At 33.3% G+C, this 15,689-nt stretch overlaps 7 protein-coding genes and 2 pseudogenes across 9 annotated transcripts, besides 2 other annotated features; 3 read left to right on the top strand and 6 right to left on the bottom strand.

The window, feature by feature from the left end:
* Nucleotides 1–1,157: 1,157 nt before the first annotated feature.
* Nucleotides 1,158–2,243: a mobile genetic element.
* Nucleotides 1,499–2,239, bottom strand: TVAGG3_0889660 (MULE transposase domain-containing protein; the record flags this gene model as incomplete). The annotated part of the gene is made up of 1 exon (XM_001296649.1): nt 1,499–2,239. The coding sequence occupies one exon, from the start codon at nt 2,237–2,239 to the stop codon at nt 1,499–1,501; it is 741 nt and encodes a 246-aa protein (XP_001296650.1).
* Nucleotides 2,244–15,689: part of a mobile genetic element that runs on past the window's edge.
* On the top strand, nt 2,491–2,925 carry TVAGG3_0889640 (uncharacterized protein; the record flags this gene model as incomplete). Its single annotated transcript, XM_001296650.1, has 1 exon — nt 2,491–2,925. The coding sequence occupies one exon, from the start codon at nt 2,491–2,493 to the stop codon at nt 2,923–2,925; it is 435 nt and encodes a 144-aa protein (XP_001296651.1).
* Nucleotides 3,360–3,824, bottom strand: TVAGG3_0889630 (repellent protein 1 family; the record flags this gene model as incomplete). Its single annotated transcript, XM_001296652.2, has 1 exon — nt 3,360–3,824. One exon carries the CDS (start codon nt 3,822–3,824, stop codon nt 3,360–3,362), a length of 465 nt encoding a protein of 154 aa, XP_001296653.2.
* On the top strand, nt 6,215–6,718 carry TVAGG3_0889620 (uncharacterized protein; the record flags this gene model as incomplete). The annotated part of the gene is made up of 1 exon (XM_051250799.1): nt 6,215–6,718. The coding sequence occupies one exon, from the start codon at nt 6,215–6,217 to the stop codon at nt 6,716–6,718; it is 504 nt and encodes a 167-aa protein (XP_051086274.1).
* Nucleotides 7,151–8,127, bottom strand: TVAGG3_0889610 (annotated as a pseudogene). Its single transcript has one exon. A coding segment is annotated over exon 1 (977 nt).
* Nucleotides 9,709–10,919, bottom strand: TVAGG3_0889600 (annotated as a pseudogene). The gene has a single exon. A coding segment is annotated over exon 1 (1,211 nt).
* On the top strand, nt 11,009–11,482 carry TVAGG3_0889590 (uncharacterized protein; the record flags this gene model as incomplete). Its single annotated transcript, XM_051250798.1, has 1 exon — nt 11,009–11,482. The coding sequence occupies one exon, from the start codon at nt 11,009–11,011 to the stop codon at nt 11,480–11,482; it is 474 nt and encodes a 157-aa protein (XP_051086273.1).
* TVAGG3_0889580 (KilA, N-terminal/APSES-type HTH, DNA-binding family) lies at nt 11,541–12,233 on the bottom strand (the record flags this gene model as incomplete). The annotated part of the gene is made up of 1 exon (XM_051250797.1): nt 11,541–12,233. One exon carries the CDS (start codon nt 12,231–12,233, stop codon nt 11,541–11,543), a length of 693 nt encoding a protein of 230 aa, XP_051086272.1.
* On the bottom strand, nt 13,218–13,538 carry TVAGG3_0889570 (organellar and viral DNA polymerase type B; the record flags this gene model as incomplete). Its single annotated transcript, XM_051250796.1, has 1 exon — nt 13,218–13,538. The coding sequence occupies one exon, from the start codon at nt 13,536–13,538 to the stop codon at nt 13,218–13,220; it is 321 nt and encodes a 106-aa protein (XP_051086271.1).

The following is a 15,689-nucleotide window of genomic DNA, read 5'->3' as shown; positions in this document are numbered from 1 at the left end:
ATACTTTACGGATCGGAATGATTTTAGGTGAAGTGAAAATTTAAAAAATTCATATCTTTCTTTATATTTGTTTCTAAGGGTATTCATTTATATAGCATTGAAGTATATATTATTAGCTATCATTACATATCGGTCAAGTTTGATTTGGACTTAGGATGTGTAATGCGAATGGAAATTATTATTTTAATTTATAATTAAAATAGCCCAACTTGTAGTATAGTCTCTAGCAATGTACCTGTCACACTATGGTAGGCTTTAAACTTGATTTTAAAGAACAAGCCAAATAATCAGATTTTAAATAATGAGAATTTAATGTAGTGAACACTTATTTAAGTTCGTGTATGAATCTATATCCTTTAGTAAAATACAATTGAATAGGTTTACACTCAAAATATATGAGTTTTTATCTTCTAGATATTTTATCGATTTCAAAATTAAAGTCAAAATCGATGTTATAGTGTTTATAATAATTGGGATTTGTCTGATTGCATTATGACATTATTAGAATGTTTGAAATCGATTTCTTAAATTTCAAAATAATCATATGTATCAAAAATTTAACATGTGGTAAGATTGTTATATGATTATTTTTTCGGCTAATGATATGTAAACTAGTAACAGCATGTAGAATGAATAAGAATAAAAAGAAAATGAGAAATTATTTAGTAAAAATTGAATAAGAAAAAATTGAGAAGTATTCAAAAAAATAATGAATTATAAAATATTGGTTTTATATAGTATATTAATATTTCACAATTTTATTTTTGAATGTGTTTGAAATGAATTGAGAAGATTTTATATGAAAATGTATTTATGAAAATTGCAGAATGAGATTATTATAAAGAGTTAACAATAGGTAATATTAAAAAGATGGTGAAAGATGAAATAAGATATTAGATGAAGAAGAAAATAATAAAGAAATAAAAAAGATAAAGATTAAAAAAATAAATTTATGATAAAAAGAAAGTGGTGGTTAAATGTAATGTACTGTGAAGTTGCGTTTAGAAATATTGAGAAAGGTGAAAGATAAAAGAATATGAAATTAATTGAAAATAAAATAGTAAAATTAAGTAGGGAAGGCATTGTTTGCTTTAATATTATATGTAAAAGAGATATTGATATAAGGTAGAGATATAATTTAAAGTTTTGAATCAGACTGTCTTATTGAAAAACAGATTTGTCTGATCACAAGCACTTAAGACTTTTATAACAATAGAAATGTGTTTATGATATTGAAATAGTCAAATTACATTTTTTTTTCTAAGATGTCTTATTGAAAAACAGATTTGTCTGATCACAAGCACTTAAGACTTTTATAACAATAGAAATGTGTTTATGATATTGAAATAATCAAATTACAATTTTTTTTTCTAAGATGTCTTATATCACTATAATGTTTTATTGTTTCCATTCAAACTATAATTACAATTATATACAAAATCCAATGAATATAAAAATAACCTTTAATTCAACCAAAATAAAAAAATAATATAATAAATTAGTCATCTTCCGACAAAGGACTTTCCAAATCATCTTCATCAAATTTTGGTAAAGCCTGACTTAAATTTCTCACTCTGTTTAATCTCTTTTCGCATTTTTCAGCAATAATTTCAAGTTTGTTCTTCTGTATTTCCTTTTTTGGACGTATGATCCAACTATCGTCATCATCGCTATCAACATTATTCTTTTTGGGCATAGCAGGGTTGGAAATTTCTTTGAAATTTTGAACTTCTTCAACTTCTTTGTAAACGTCGCTTTCAGACGATATAGGTTCCTCGTCATTGTCTGATTCAGATTTGTCTGTAGTACTTTTCTCGTTTGGAGCATTTGAAATTTTTTTATTTTCAAAAGTCTCGGATTCTGAACTTATTGGTGTCTCAAAAGATCCATCTGATAATTCTGGAATAGGATATGGACTCTTTTTACCTTTAGCCTTTACCTCGAAATCATCATCAGAATCATCTGAGAGAGGTTCATCTGCAACTTCTGAATTTGAACTGCTGTGGTCTGAATTTGAATGAGCCTTCTCAATTTTGCTTGTTTTGCGAGTAATTTTCGAAAATTTTTCACCAAGATCACCATTAAGCTTTTGTATGTTCTTTTTTCTTGTAAGACAACGATTACTTCTTTGTTTTGGAAATTTGGTTCGGTTAATTTTCGTGATTCCCTTTTGTTCGATTGAGAATAAATTCTCGGTGAGTAATGTTTTATCGAATTTGTAATTTGATGGATTTGCCATTGATAGTTAGTATGACTATCTTCAGTACGGTGGCACTGCGTTCCACCGTACTCATCTTATGTGAATTTGACACTTTACAAAACCGTTAACATATATTTTACAACACAACCATAACGCCAACTTAACCTTAAATATTTACAAAACCATCTGACACATAAACGACTTCACTAACGAATTCACTACCGTCCTCACTAAATAAAAAATAACCTTATTTTATTTATTTTCCAACTTTTTTATTTCATTACAAAGACATGTCTGACTACATTTACTATGACTCTTTCCCAGAACGTTTCCGTGAACTATTCAAAACTCAAGTAAAACTGAGAAACATGCATTTTAACAAAGACAGACCCATTGACGATGAAAGAAACCCTGAATATATTACAATCCCATATGACGCAAAGTTCATTGCATACATTCCTTATGGTCGCAGAGGAACGAAAACTATTTCAACAAAGAACAAAAATTATTTCTGGAGCGATGAAGAAAATTGCCTTATCTACATAAATGCATACTTAAATAAAGCTACATATTGTACAAAAGAAGGTTGGACTGGATTTGAGCTCTACATATACGACGACGATGGAAACAGACGTTGTGTATACCCATACGATAATATGTACCATTGTTTTCATCAAGCATTAAACGAATACATAGTCAGTAAGGGTCTCATTCCTGCCGAGTAGATATGTTATATTTTTGTTCCCACATTTATATAAAAATAAATGATATCACCACCCTCACACGTATGAAAACATAGCACAAAAATAAACTTAGGGTAGAAGGTTAGATCTAACCTCATTTCTAACCTCTTTTCTACCCTGTTGAATTCATTGCTTTATAACTCTCTTCCTTTCTCCAACTCTTCTAACTTCTTCTTAAGTTCAGCAATGTTGTCCTCATGAAGTTTAATCTTTCTCAAAATTCCTTCTTTATCTAATGGTTGCTTTATCTTTCTAAACTGAACTCTACCATCCTTCATAGTATGAATGTAAAAACCTTCTGGAATAGTTCCTGATTTAATGTATTCTACCAAGAACTTTTGTTTCATTGCTTCAGTGACTTTAGTCGTCAATTTCTCAAATAAAAATTTTAATAAAATAAAAATAACGTTATTTTTTCAGTAAGGAAACGCAGGAGTTTTACGATTTATTTGAGGAGTAGGTTCTGGTTTAAATGTTGGAGTCGGTTTAGGAGTTGACTTTTGAACAGGAGTTTGTACTTCCATAGGTTCAGGAGTCATTGAAGGTGTTGTTTGTGAAGTTGGTTTGCGTTGGTTTTGGCGAAGGTGTGGAGTTTGTTTAACTTCAGCTACTTCAGTATTATTTACAACATTTGCTTTGTTTCTTTTCAACATCATAACTGCTCCTGCTGTAGCTAGCAAACCTAGTGGGAGACCATATCTTATATAAGGACTTGACCAAATGCTATTTTTGACAGGAGCTGGTGGAACACCTAACCTTGGTGAGACTGCTCTTTGCCATTGTGCAGCTCGTAAGAAATATTCAATAGGTGCTCCATAATCGTTTGGTAAAGTTTGTTTCATAGATGGTGAAGGTTCACGAGAGCTTGATGAAGAACTCATTTATAAGCTTTAAAAATAAACGTTCATCCTTTATTCCTCACTGTCGTCCGTAGCTAAGTTATAGTCATCTAATCTTATTATGGGATTCCATTAGCACGCACCTGAATGGCAAAGCAACAATCCCTCATAAATCCAATAAGTGGCTTTGGGACATTTTCAGTTGCTAGTTCAATAGGTCCTTTAACAGACAATTTGTATGTTATTGGAGCAGTAGATGTTTGACCTTGCTGGAAGCAAAAGTCCACTTCTGTTGGAAAACCACATAAGAAATGTGTGTTGTCATAGCTATCCCATTTATGTTCCACACTACCATCATCCACCAATGACCTCATAACATCTTCATTAAATCCTATCATATCATTGTTTGTATTGCAGCGTTCGCAACCATTTCATAAAATACAGGTCCATATGATTTTTCAGGTTCTGCAGGCATATTTCCATAAGCTCCCATGGAAAGCTGAAGATATTTAAACTTAGGGTTCTCAAAATTAACATAATAGTTGTCTTTCTTTCTAAATAGTGCCCAAATACTTTTAACATTAATAGGCGTATAAGCTGCTGTAAATGTTGCACTTGAACTATCTGTATTCTTTGAGAATGAACCGTCCATAGGAATCCAATCCATAACTTTAACAGGAAAACATAAAGCCTCGTTTGTATAATGTTCTACAAGTTCTGTATAAATGTTAGGGTCTAAAGAGAATGACTTTGGATGAATGAAACATTCATTAAAATCCATCTTTGTTCGAAATAGTTGCTGGGTTACAGTTGTAATAGTAACTGTTCCACTAGCTTCTACTGCCTTCGTTATCATAGTGAATGGTTCATTCCATGGAACAAATTTATTTGTCGGTGGATTTGAATCTGAAGCAAATGCAACTTTAAGAGTTGGATTGAAAGCAATGATATCATTTACAGATATAGATGTGCATTGTAAGGCGTCGCTACTGAACTTTACTTTAAGCTGAATGTTTCCTGCAAAAGCTGGAATAAATCGAATAGCTTCTAATGGAAGGAATCTTCTAACAGGAATTCTTAAACGAAGCTTAAAATCAAATGATTTTCCTGCTGTAATTGGACCACTAACAATTTGTCCTGTTCTGCATGTTCCCGAATGACTCCATACATCTTCATGTCGAGTCTTTGAGAAAACATCTACTTTCTTTATTTGTTCGGTAGTTTGTGAGTTTGAAGTTATATATGCTTCTTCTCTTGCGTTGTCTTGAGAATATACGATACGACCATTTGCAAGGATTTGATATCCAGCAACTGCATAGAAAGCGTCATCGAAACCAATCCAAAATCCTGGTGGGTTTGTTTTATTGGAACCTGAACCAATTTCTTTATCTACAATAAATTGACCTTCCATTTTATACGTAATGAATGTATTGTAAAGGTCCAACATATTTTCACCAGGAGGTGAGAGATTGAATGTTACCCATGTGTTATCTTTAGCAGTTCCAGGTTGTGATGGAATCTTTGCGTCAGAATATTTTCTATTAGTGTCACCAATTTGAACTGCATTGTCTATGATATCGAAATATGAGCGAATCTGATGAATATGCTCTGCTGGAGTAAATTCGTTTAGCTGTTCGTTCTGCATGTATTTACTTCAGATAAAAATATCTATTTACTTCATTATTCTCACTCTTCTTCTTGGCATTCGTGGTGGAAGTTGTTTCTTGACATTTTCAATGAACTGTACATTCTCTTTTGTCTCAACTTCTTTCACTGGCGGGTCAGGGTTCTTTGACTCGGTTTGTTTTTCAATGAAATTCACGAACTTTGCAATAAGCTCTTGGTTCGTTATTGAAAGTACATCTGGCTTCTTTTCTTCTGGTTCTATTTGGCTCAGTTTGAACAGAAGGTTTTAATGGGCTTCGTGGACTTCACCCTTGCCATGCACCTTAATGTTGTCGCTTTCTGCATTCGCTAATGGAACCTTTCTTTTTCTTACGTATATTTTACCATCTTTACTCTGACTTACGTAATAGAAAGGATGTTGTATTCCTCTTGCGTCATTTAATATAATAGACTCTCGCTCTGATTTTGACAAGCTCATTTTACATCGGTTAAAGTTTTAATTTTTTTTTATCTGCAGTCAAATGACTCAGACAAGCCCTACGGACAAGACCCAAGGGGTCATAGATGTTGAAGCATTGAAGAAAGAAATTCGTGAGCAAATTTTATCCGAACTGAAGGAACAAAAACAAGAACAAAAGCCAGAGAGACCAAAGAGAAAACTTAGTGAAAAACAACTTGCTGCATTAGCTGCTGGAAGACAAAAGAACCCACTGCTGGCGAAGAAAGCTAGAGAAGAAGCTGAAGCAAAAGCTAAAGAAGCTGAAGCAAAGCAAAAAGAGTAAATGGTTTATTTTTATCCGAATTAAATGTATAGACAAATACCTTTATCTGTTGCGTTCAGTAGTGAAACCCCTGACGTCAAAATAAAGGGGAACAGAGTAACGTTTAAGTTTCCAACAGACTGGATTGTGAACATAAATGAAGAGAAGTACATTGGCATAACATCTATGTATATAACACGTGCTTTCAGAAAGGTTGACTTTATACTTCAAGTCGAGATAGAAAATGACGAACAGTCTTTAAGTGCCCAAAACATTCACATATACAAATACTTTAAAGACGATACAACATTGCTACAATGTATGACTTCATTTAATGAGATGTTCGAGAAAAAGTTTAACATTGAAGTACAAACTTTACAGCCTTTACGTGAGTTTCTTGCACAACTGAAAGAAGAAGGTAGTCAGCCACAACTTATAGACTTTCATTATGAATTTAATGAAAATGAAGATGGAACTCATGACTGTCAGTTTGTTATATATTCACCACTCAATGAAGTCGCTAAAGAGAAAAAAATCCATTACGTATAAGATTTCAAATCTCTGAACCAAGTGATAATTTCAAGAATGTTTTCAATTATGATGCAATGCTTCCGAGGAAAAATGAATTTTCAAAGATTGTAACACCTGGCATTTGGGATAGAAAGCAAGCTATATTATATTCAAACTTAAGTAAGGGAGTTGAAAATGAGTTCATTGGTCATACAAGAACTTCACCACTTCCTAACCCTAAATACTATAAATTAACTGGCTTCAATCGTGAGTTTTGGATAGACATGTTCTCCACTCATGACCATAACTGCCCAGTGTTCTTACCTCCAGACCATAAGGACTGTCTCTACATTGAAGCACAACTCTTAAACTCTACCATCGCAGTATTGTAAATGACCACATGGGCTTCGCCCTTGCCGCTAGTTTTATTTTTATCACGAATGACCTCATTGCTGACAAAAATAAATGACCTCAGAACTTCAACTTACGAATAAAGCTTGTTTTAGTTGTTATTGAGAAGTTAAACTTTTCAGCAAAGCAAGGTTGACACGACTTACATAAGTCGAATGCAATCTCTTGACCGTCATAAAGTGATTTATATAACTTCATAACACTGAACTCAGAGTCTTTGTCATATGTTCCAACAGGTATGTGAATGTTCTTATCTTCATTGTAATAGCATTGTATAGCTTCAGGAAACATTTCATTAGCGGTTAAAGCAAGGCCGTCTTGTTTGACACCTTTGCAACGTGCATGGAATGCAACTTCATTTAAATCGTTAGTGAGTAAGTCTATGTAGGTCTTCTTTCCACAAAATATTGACTTGTATGCTAAACTTTGTTTTCCAGGTGTTATTTCTGCGAAGTCAGAATGAAATTGACCAAGGTTCTTTCCTATAAGTTCTCTACCGTATCTCTTCTTAAACTCTGCTGCAAGCTTTGGTATGTCTTCATTGAAAATATGCATGCTATCACAGTCCTGGTAAATATTTGAAGTCCCATATCTTCAGCAGTACAGAATACTTCACACATTATTCTCTTCGACATAGACAGAATGTTAACACCAAGTGGACAGAAGTTAAAGTGTCTGCAAATGCTTTTCGTTAGCTTGAAAATAGTTTTATCTGAACCATCCAAACCTTCGAACTTCACTATATGGTTGTAGTTTCTGATGGCATATCTTATAGCATCTTTGTCATTTACTATGGTTATTTTTGACTCAATAGGAGATAGAATAGTTTTGCCATAAATACTGTTCAGAATGAGCTTTATATTTTCTTGCAAAGGATTTCCTTCTTTCTTATACTTTAACCTTAACTCAAACAACTTCTTTACTTCATCTCTTATTCTAATATCTCTGTTTCCATCGTAATAGTATCCTTGCAACACTTCACATTTGACACCTTGATATTTTATGAGGTCTTGTAATGTTATATGGTCAACATACATTAAACAGCAAGTGTTTGAACTTCTGGGAACGTTAAGTTCTGGATTTAGTTCAGGGTCACAAACTATTAAAGGAAAGTGTCTATGTATTCCAATCTCTGTTATCTTAATGAGAACAAAGAAGCCAGACATAAACTTTTCACCAATGGGTTCCTTTTGGTCGTCATCGAATAAATGTCTCATGAGATACTCTGTGCTTAACATTTCTTTCTTCATAACCTTTGGAATACCTTCTAAAGTATAAAGTCTTGCTATAGCTGATGGATATAATGAAACAGCGTCGAATCAGCAATGAGTTTCTTTTCGCTCTTTTGTTTCATGTTATCTGACAGCATACATCTTCCACCTTGAATACAGCGTGAAATAAATTCTCTTGGTTTATTTGAGAGGTCATATAAATTTCCATTCGGGAAGTACACTCTGTTCTCAAATAATTTGTTAGCAATGAACAAATACTAACGTAGTCATAAACGTTTAAATCAAATTCTTTCAATATGTCATTGCGGAACTTAACAAAACCTTCTCTTAAAATTCTTACATCTTGTTTGCAATAAAATGTGCTATACTTTTCTAAGTCGAAGTGGTTCTCATCTATTCTGCAACCTTTGATGGAATCTATGTTTTCATGAATGTATCTGCATCCCGGATAAACTTACATGCTTCAGAAATGACACCAGTTCTGTTGTCATTTGCTAACAAAACACTGCTGTAGTAGTTGTATGGAAATACTTCTTTCGGTCCTGTTTGTAAGTTAAACATAGCAGGAAATAGTTTAAGCTTCTTATTTATAACACTGTAAGAGTCTTTTATAATAATTGCCCTTCCTTTATATAAGCCAGTTATTTGCATTGTTCGTGAACCTTTAATGATGGGAGTTCCTTTCACTTCTGTCATGTGTCTTAAGATGAAGTTTATATCATAACTGAGGTTATGGAAATATATTAAACTCTTGTCAGGAAGTCGTTCCAAAAATTCTGTTGCACAGTTCTGACCCCAAATGCTTTCACTCACTGAACCATCTTCACTGTCATAACAGATGTTAAAAGCTTTATGAAAGCCGTCTGTGCTACACTCAAAGTCAGCAAAGAAAACGTGCTCAGGAATGAACTTGCACTTATTTTTATTTACTTCTTTTGACTCGGCTTTCTTCTTCAGTTGTACACAATACTTTGGAGCATATGTCAAATCTTTAAATGGTGCAAGGTTCTGTTTATATAAGTCAGTCGTATATGTGAAAAGTTCTCCATAAGAAATAGGTTCGAAATATTTGCACTCCCACAATGTTTTCATAACATCCCATAACGGTGTTGTTCTATCATAACGAACTACATATTTTTCTCTCTTTGTATAAATCTTCATCTGTTTCTCAATGTTCATTCCACCACACTCCTTCAAGATTTCTCTGTAATTTCTGATGAAATATGTTGTCATTGGTAATCTTTCATTTAGCATGTAGTGGTCTTCAACAAGAAGTAAGTCAATAGTTCGACAGTTTCACATTCTTTTGGTATGTAGTGAATTATTCTGTTATCTTTGGAGTTGTCGAAATAACCAATGGTAACATTAAATGCTATACCTGTTGCGTCAGAAATTTCTTGTACTTTACTTTGAGGAAAGTCTCTAACACGAATGACTTCTCTCATGTGGTCAATAGTTTCTTCATTACTCCAGCCTGAATGCAAGCATAAACGAAACAATTGTCTTCTGTCATAAGTGTTGCAGTTCTTTTGTTCAGTTCATTGAAGATTTGGTAGCGTTCAAGATTTATAGGTAATGTGCAAAGATACTTCCAGAACTGACCGCTTCTCTTCTTATAAAACTTCTTTTCACCATTATCTTTCCAAAAGCTTTCTATAAGTGCTGGGTTTCCTGTTTGCTTAAGAGCTTCCAAAATGGCTTTCTGGTCATTTGTCAGTGTGCTTTCATCTCTATATGGTCTCTTTTGGTTTGCCTTTCTTACATCTGACATCGTTAAGCCTTCATATTCTGTTAAATCATACATCTTTATTTCAGTAAGATTCTTTATGTTTGTCAAGAAGAAGTCATAGTGCATTTCAACAATACCTGCAGCATTTGCTTCTATCTCTGATATAAAGTTCTCCTTCAAGAGCTGATGTAGTAATGTTCCAATATTATTGAGGTTTAACGTAGAACATTCATACTTTCCACCAAGTTTATAACATACCATCCATCTTTGTTGGGAGTTTATTTTAATCTTCTCTAAGAGTCTCATGAAAACCTTACCGAAATGTTTGTGTAAGTAGTCTCTGTTTGGTTCATCTAAAGCTTCGATGTTAAAGTCAATGAGTCTATTGCCTGACTTCACATTTCTCTTCCTATTCTCTTCATCTTTCTTTAACCATCTCTCACCTTCTTTTGGTTTGTCGTCAATGGAACGAATGACATCGTTAGCTTTGCGAACTTGTTCTATAGCACTTTTAAACATCTCTCTTCTCTGTTTGTTTCAGTGTGTCGTCTCTTCTTCTTGTTTCACCAACGTTTGCATTTGTTATGTCAAACATTTCTCTTCTTACTTCATGAGGTACTGAACGTCTATGATATAAGTCAATAGCAACGTCATTTAAAGGAAATGCTCTTGCATGGACTTCGTCCTCGCCGCGTTGCGGCTTTATGAACTCATGAATTCTATCATAACTTATTGCACCATTGTAGTCATTGAGGATGTCAGCGAGTGCTTTTTTGTTTGTTGCGTAATGTTTTGCTACTTCTATGTTAGCTTCTGTAAGAAGTTGTTTTATTTCCGAGTGTTCTAACTTAGACAACTTCCGATACATCTTTAGTAGGAAATAAAAAAATTTCTTAGAAAAAAATTAGCTTAGATTTTTTAAGGCTAGTTTTAAAATATTTCGAACTTTTTATTTTAATGAAACACATGCAAGATTGCAAGTTCTTTTCATACAATGCTCTCGCTACTGCCATCAAGAATGAGTTCAATAATGCTTCAAACGTTAATGTTATCTTTAACAAGAAGTTTGTGAAAGAATCTAAGTTTGGTCAGTATGTCAGACCATTAGCTATCGTCATTGACCGCAAACGTTATACTTCACAAGAGTTAGCAGTAGTTTTGAAACAAAAGGGTTTCTTCGTGAATGTCAAAGATACTCATTATACTGTTATAAAGAACTCTAACATTGACTTCTTCAGTATTGCTTTAAATCTTTCCGAACAGAAAGAATATAAGAAAGGTGAAACAAATGTGAAATATTATCCTTCATCTCTGAAGACAATAACGAACAAAGATGTTATACAGAAATTCTTACCAAAGGTTGAAGAAGCTTCTATTGACATTGACGAAGGAAGTGAAATGGTTGAAGAAATAGACCCTGAAGCTATTTAAGCAAAAATATATTTTTGTATAAAATTTCAAAGCATTGAACAAAAAAAATTATTTTTGTTCATTCTTCCTCTTTGAAGATATCGAAATATTCTGTTATTTTTTCCTTCAGTAATGTTAAGTCTTCTTTGAATGTAAGTATTGTGCAACCTTTGATGTCATAGTGTGTTTGAGGAAGAGTATTTTTGACAATTTCCTTTATTTGCTCATTCGGTGTCATTGAAATCGGTAAGTTTTCACGATAGAACCAGTTTCTGTCAGATTTATATATCTTAGCAAGGTCGTAAAAGCTTTTGTTGTTTCTTCTGACTAAATGCAACATAACCATATCTTTATCTTCTTCTTTCTCCAACTCTTCAGTATATATCATATACTTATAACTCTTTTCCTTTCCTTTTGGTACTGAACGCGGTATTCTTTTCTGTATGCTTTTGTCTTTTGCTTCAATGACTTCATCTTTTGCTTGAAGTTTCTTTTCCATCTCTCCACGTTCTGCTTTATATAGTTCATCTAACATCATGAAAATATAACAAGCATAACGAGGTGAAGCCCACATTGCTACAGCATTTACTAAAAGTCTATGAACATAATAACCTTTCAAACCAGGAGCCAAATTCTTGCGATTTTCGTACGGAATCTCTTCTCTCGGTTTTCCGAGGGAAGCAATCATATGAGGAAATTCTTCTAAAAGTTCTTTTGTCTGTTGGTTTTCAAACCAATGATATGCTTGCTTTGTAGAACGAAGAGCGTTCATTATACTTTGCATTTGGTACATATCGTCTTTGACCGAACGAATGAGGCGAAGTTGTTTGTTATATTGTATGTATTCGTATTCTTCATTTATGGCTTCATGGACTATAACTGTTGTTGTGTTCTCTAATGTTGACATTACTGTCTTTACATACAAAATAAAAAAATTTGTTAGAAAAAAATTAGCGTTATTTTCTGACTTTCACAAAAGACCAAAAATAAACGCTTTACATGTATTTTTCAGCAACTTCGTCAAATAATTTTATAGCTTTATCTATCTCATCTACTTCAAACGTTTCTTTACCTTTCGTGGGAGCACCATACATTTTCTCAAAAACTTCAAGCAGTTCTGTTCAGCAGCTCTCATATCATTAACAAACACAACCTTGACTCTATTGACTGTAGAGTCATATCTTTGAGTTATATTATATGTTCTTCCTATCTTATATCTCTTTGTATTGAAGTCCTTCGATTTCTGAACGATGTAAAGTAAACCTTCACTGCAACGTTCCGTATCGAATGAACCATAAGTTATGAAGTTATATCCAACAACTGGTTCTAACCATAACAAAACTATTGGTATAAGACTTTTGTCAATGAGATATGCTGTAGTTCCATAGAATCTTACCGATATCATAAGCTCAGGATTTCTTGTCAAAATTTTCTGAGTAGAAGCAATTCTAACCCAGTCCTTTGTTTTCTTTCCAGATGGTGTTATAATGTCTGACAAAGAATATTTGTTGTATTTCTTACAGTATCTTACGTTTAAATCACCAATTCTAACCACTTTGGTGTCATTGTCTATCTTTCTAACTGTTTCAAACTCAATGTTTGACATTACTGTCTTTACATACAAGATAAAAAATTTTCTTAGAAAAAATTAGCGTTATTTTTCTAACTAATGAAATTCATGAAATTTGGTCATTTTTCAGCAAAAATAATGTTTAGGGTAGAAGGTTAGATCTAACCTCATTTCTACCCTCATTATTTATAACCGTTTTACATGGTAAACGTTATGAATTCGTGAGACTCTAAACAGTTTTGTAGCTTCTATTTCTTCTTTTAGTACATCGAATGTTTTAACAATGCCGAAAGTTTCTTTATACTTCTTCTTGACGTCAGATAGAAGGAAATCGTCAGCAGTTGGATAGTTTTTGTTCAGAAATTCTAACATGTCCATTTTATCTTCTGCTGGTTTTTCTGCTTCTTTCTTTAAGTCTGCATAGTCGTTTCGCATTCTTTCTATCTCTTTGACTGAGTAGTTATATTTCCTCATTGCTGCTTTACATTTAGAACATTGCGGGTTCATTTTTGCGTTATATTCTGAAACCTTACCTGCTAAAACAACCAAGGCGTCAATGGTTTTCTTTAAATCTGAAGCAGTTGGTTTTATCTGTTCATTCCATACCTTACCTCTTCTATCTTTATCTCTTATCTGCCATACACATTTTGCAACTAATGAAACAAAGTTGTCGTATGTCTTAAACTCCCCAGATTTATATATGTCAGAGATGTTCTTATATACCATGTCGCAATCTTTGTCCATAACTTTATGGTTGCAATGATATCCTAGAAACTCATAGTTTACTTTACGTATGAACTTCTTTATTTCTACTGAGTCAGTTGGTTTCACTTCTATTTCATCGAATTCAGGAATAGTGAGCTTTTGTTGTTGGATTTCAGGCAATTTGGGTAAATGGTCAATAATGTCCTGCATTTCATAAAGATACTGTTCATTTTCTTCATCCTGTGCGGTACAGTCTAAATTACTTGTTAAAAGTTCTTGCTTTATTCTTTGTATTTCTGTTACAAAACTATATGAAGAAGGAATGAAGCTTTTCATCTCTACTAACATAGATGTTGGATTCATGACTAACGAGTTTGGTGAAGTTGTTTGAATTGTTGTTGTGCCGATTGTTGAAATCATATCTTTTATACAAAATAAAAATTTTTCTTAGAAAAAAATTAGCGTTATTTTTTCTATCTTAAGGAAATTCATGAAAATTCATGAGGGTAGAAATGAGGGTAGAAATGAGGTTAGATCTAACCTTCTACCCTAAACATTATTTTTGGTGAATTCAGCAACAAAATGAACGAGGTCAGGATGTATGTAAATACATTTGAATTCATTTATAACGCCCTTAGTAAGCTCATAAAATGCTTGTTTTGAGGTCGAGCCACTTTTGGCTCCACCGTATTCTTTCAACCAAAACTCAAGAATTTCCTGCATGAATTTTGTATAAAAAGCAACCGTCTGAATTCAGACTGTTGCTATATTCTTCACAAAATGCCTTATAATACTCTTCCCAGGACTTATTTTCCAACAACTTTCTAAAGTCTTTCCTAAACTGACGGCGCAAAGCGCCAAGACCGAAGGTCCTGACTGACTGACTGACGGCACAAAGTGGCTTAACGAAAACATTAATATATAAAATTCATGAAAATTCATGAGGGTAGAAATGAGGGTAGATCTAACCATCTACCCTAAACATTATTTTTGGTGTAAATTTATGAAAACATTAATAATACATGACTGTTCTCATTCATGTCTGATTTACATCTAATGAAAAAGTTTAGAAGAATTTTCTTATTCTTTCTGGCTTATTTTTGTCTTTCCAGTACTCCCGCTCTAATGGCCCCAGATGTGTTGACTTTGACTCTCTCAAGTTCTTAGATGGTATAACATCTTCAACGCCTCCTTCATATCTTACTTTATAAGTGTCATCGTTTATGTTGTAGCCAAGTATTTCAATAACCACTCCTCGCTTTGCTTCGTCAATGGTTTCAGCAAGTTTGCCATTACTACTTTCGACTAATTGTGACGAGGGTAAAACGCAATAGAGTCGTCAGCAGCTTTTATAAGATATCCATTACCTTGCGTAGAGTCTACGATATAATAGTTTCTACTTAACCTTAAACGTTTCTTTGTCAACGGTTTGTCGTCAAGAACTACACGAACTTTTGTACCAGGAATGAGGGTAAATTGTGTTGAATTTCTGATATTTTGTGTTTGGCTTCGTTTCTTTTGTATATACTTTTCTTCTTGTTGTTGTGTCATTGAATTTGGTGTATGTCCTGTTGTAGAATGTGTTGAGGAATTATATACTTCGAGAAAATGTTTCATTGTTTCTTCGGTAAAGTCTCGCTCTTGGTTTAAATCTCTGAGCGTTCTTATGAAGCGGTTTATGATGCCGAGTATGTTATGGTTATGGTCTTCAGTAGTGTAGTGAGTTATGTTATGCTTAATGAGAAAATCTGTGATTTCGTTGCTGAGGTATGCACTGTCTTGGTCTGATGTTAAAGTACTTGGGTTATGTTCTGCTACAAACTTTTGTAAAACTCTTAACACTTCACGAGTTCCTTTATTCCTCATTGGATATGCATATGCTTTACGAGTGTTAACATTAATGAAGATGAGGAATGGTTTATGTCCTCCTTTTCTGCTTTGAATGAGAGTGTC

The sequence above is a fragment of the Trichomonas vaginalis genome, chromosome VI (assembly GCF_026262505.1).
Source record: "Trichomonas vaginalis G3 chromosome VI, whole genome shotgun sequence".
NCBI lineage: Eukaryota > Parabasalia > Trichomonadida > Trichomonadidae > Trichomonas > Trichomonas vaginalis.
This window is presented reverse-complemented; position numbering and strand designations above follow the sequence as displayed.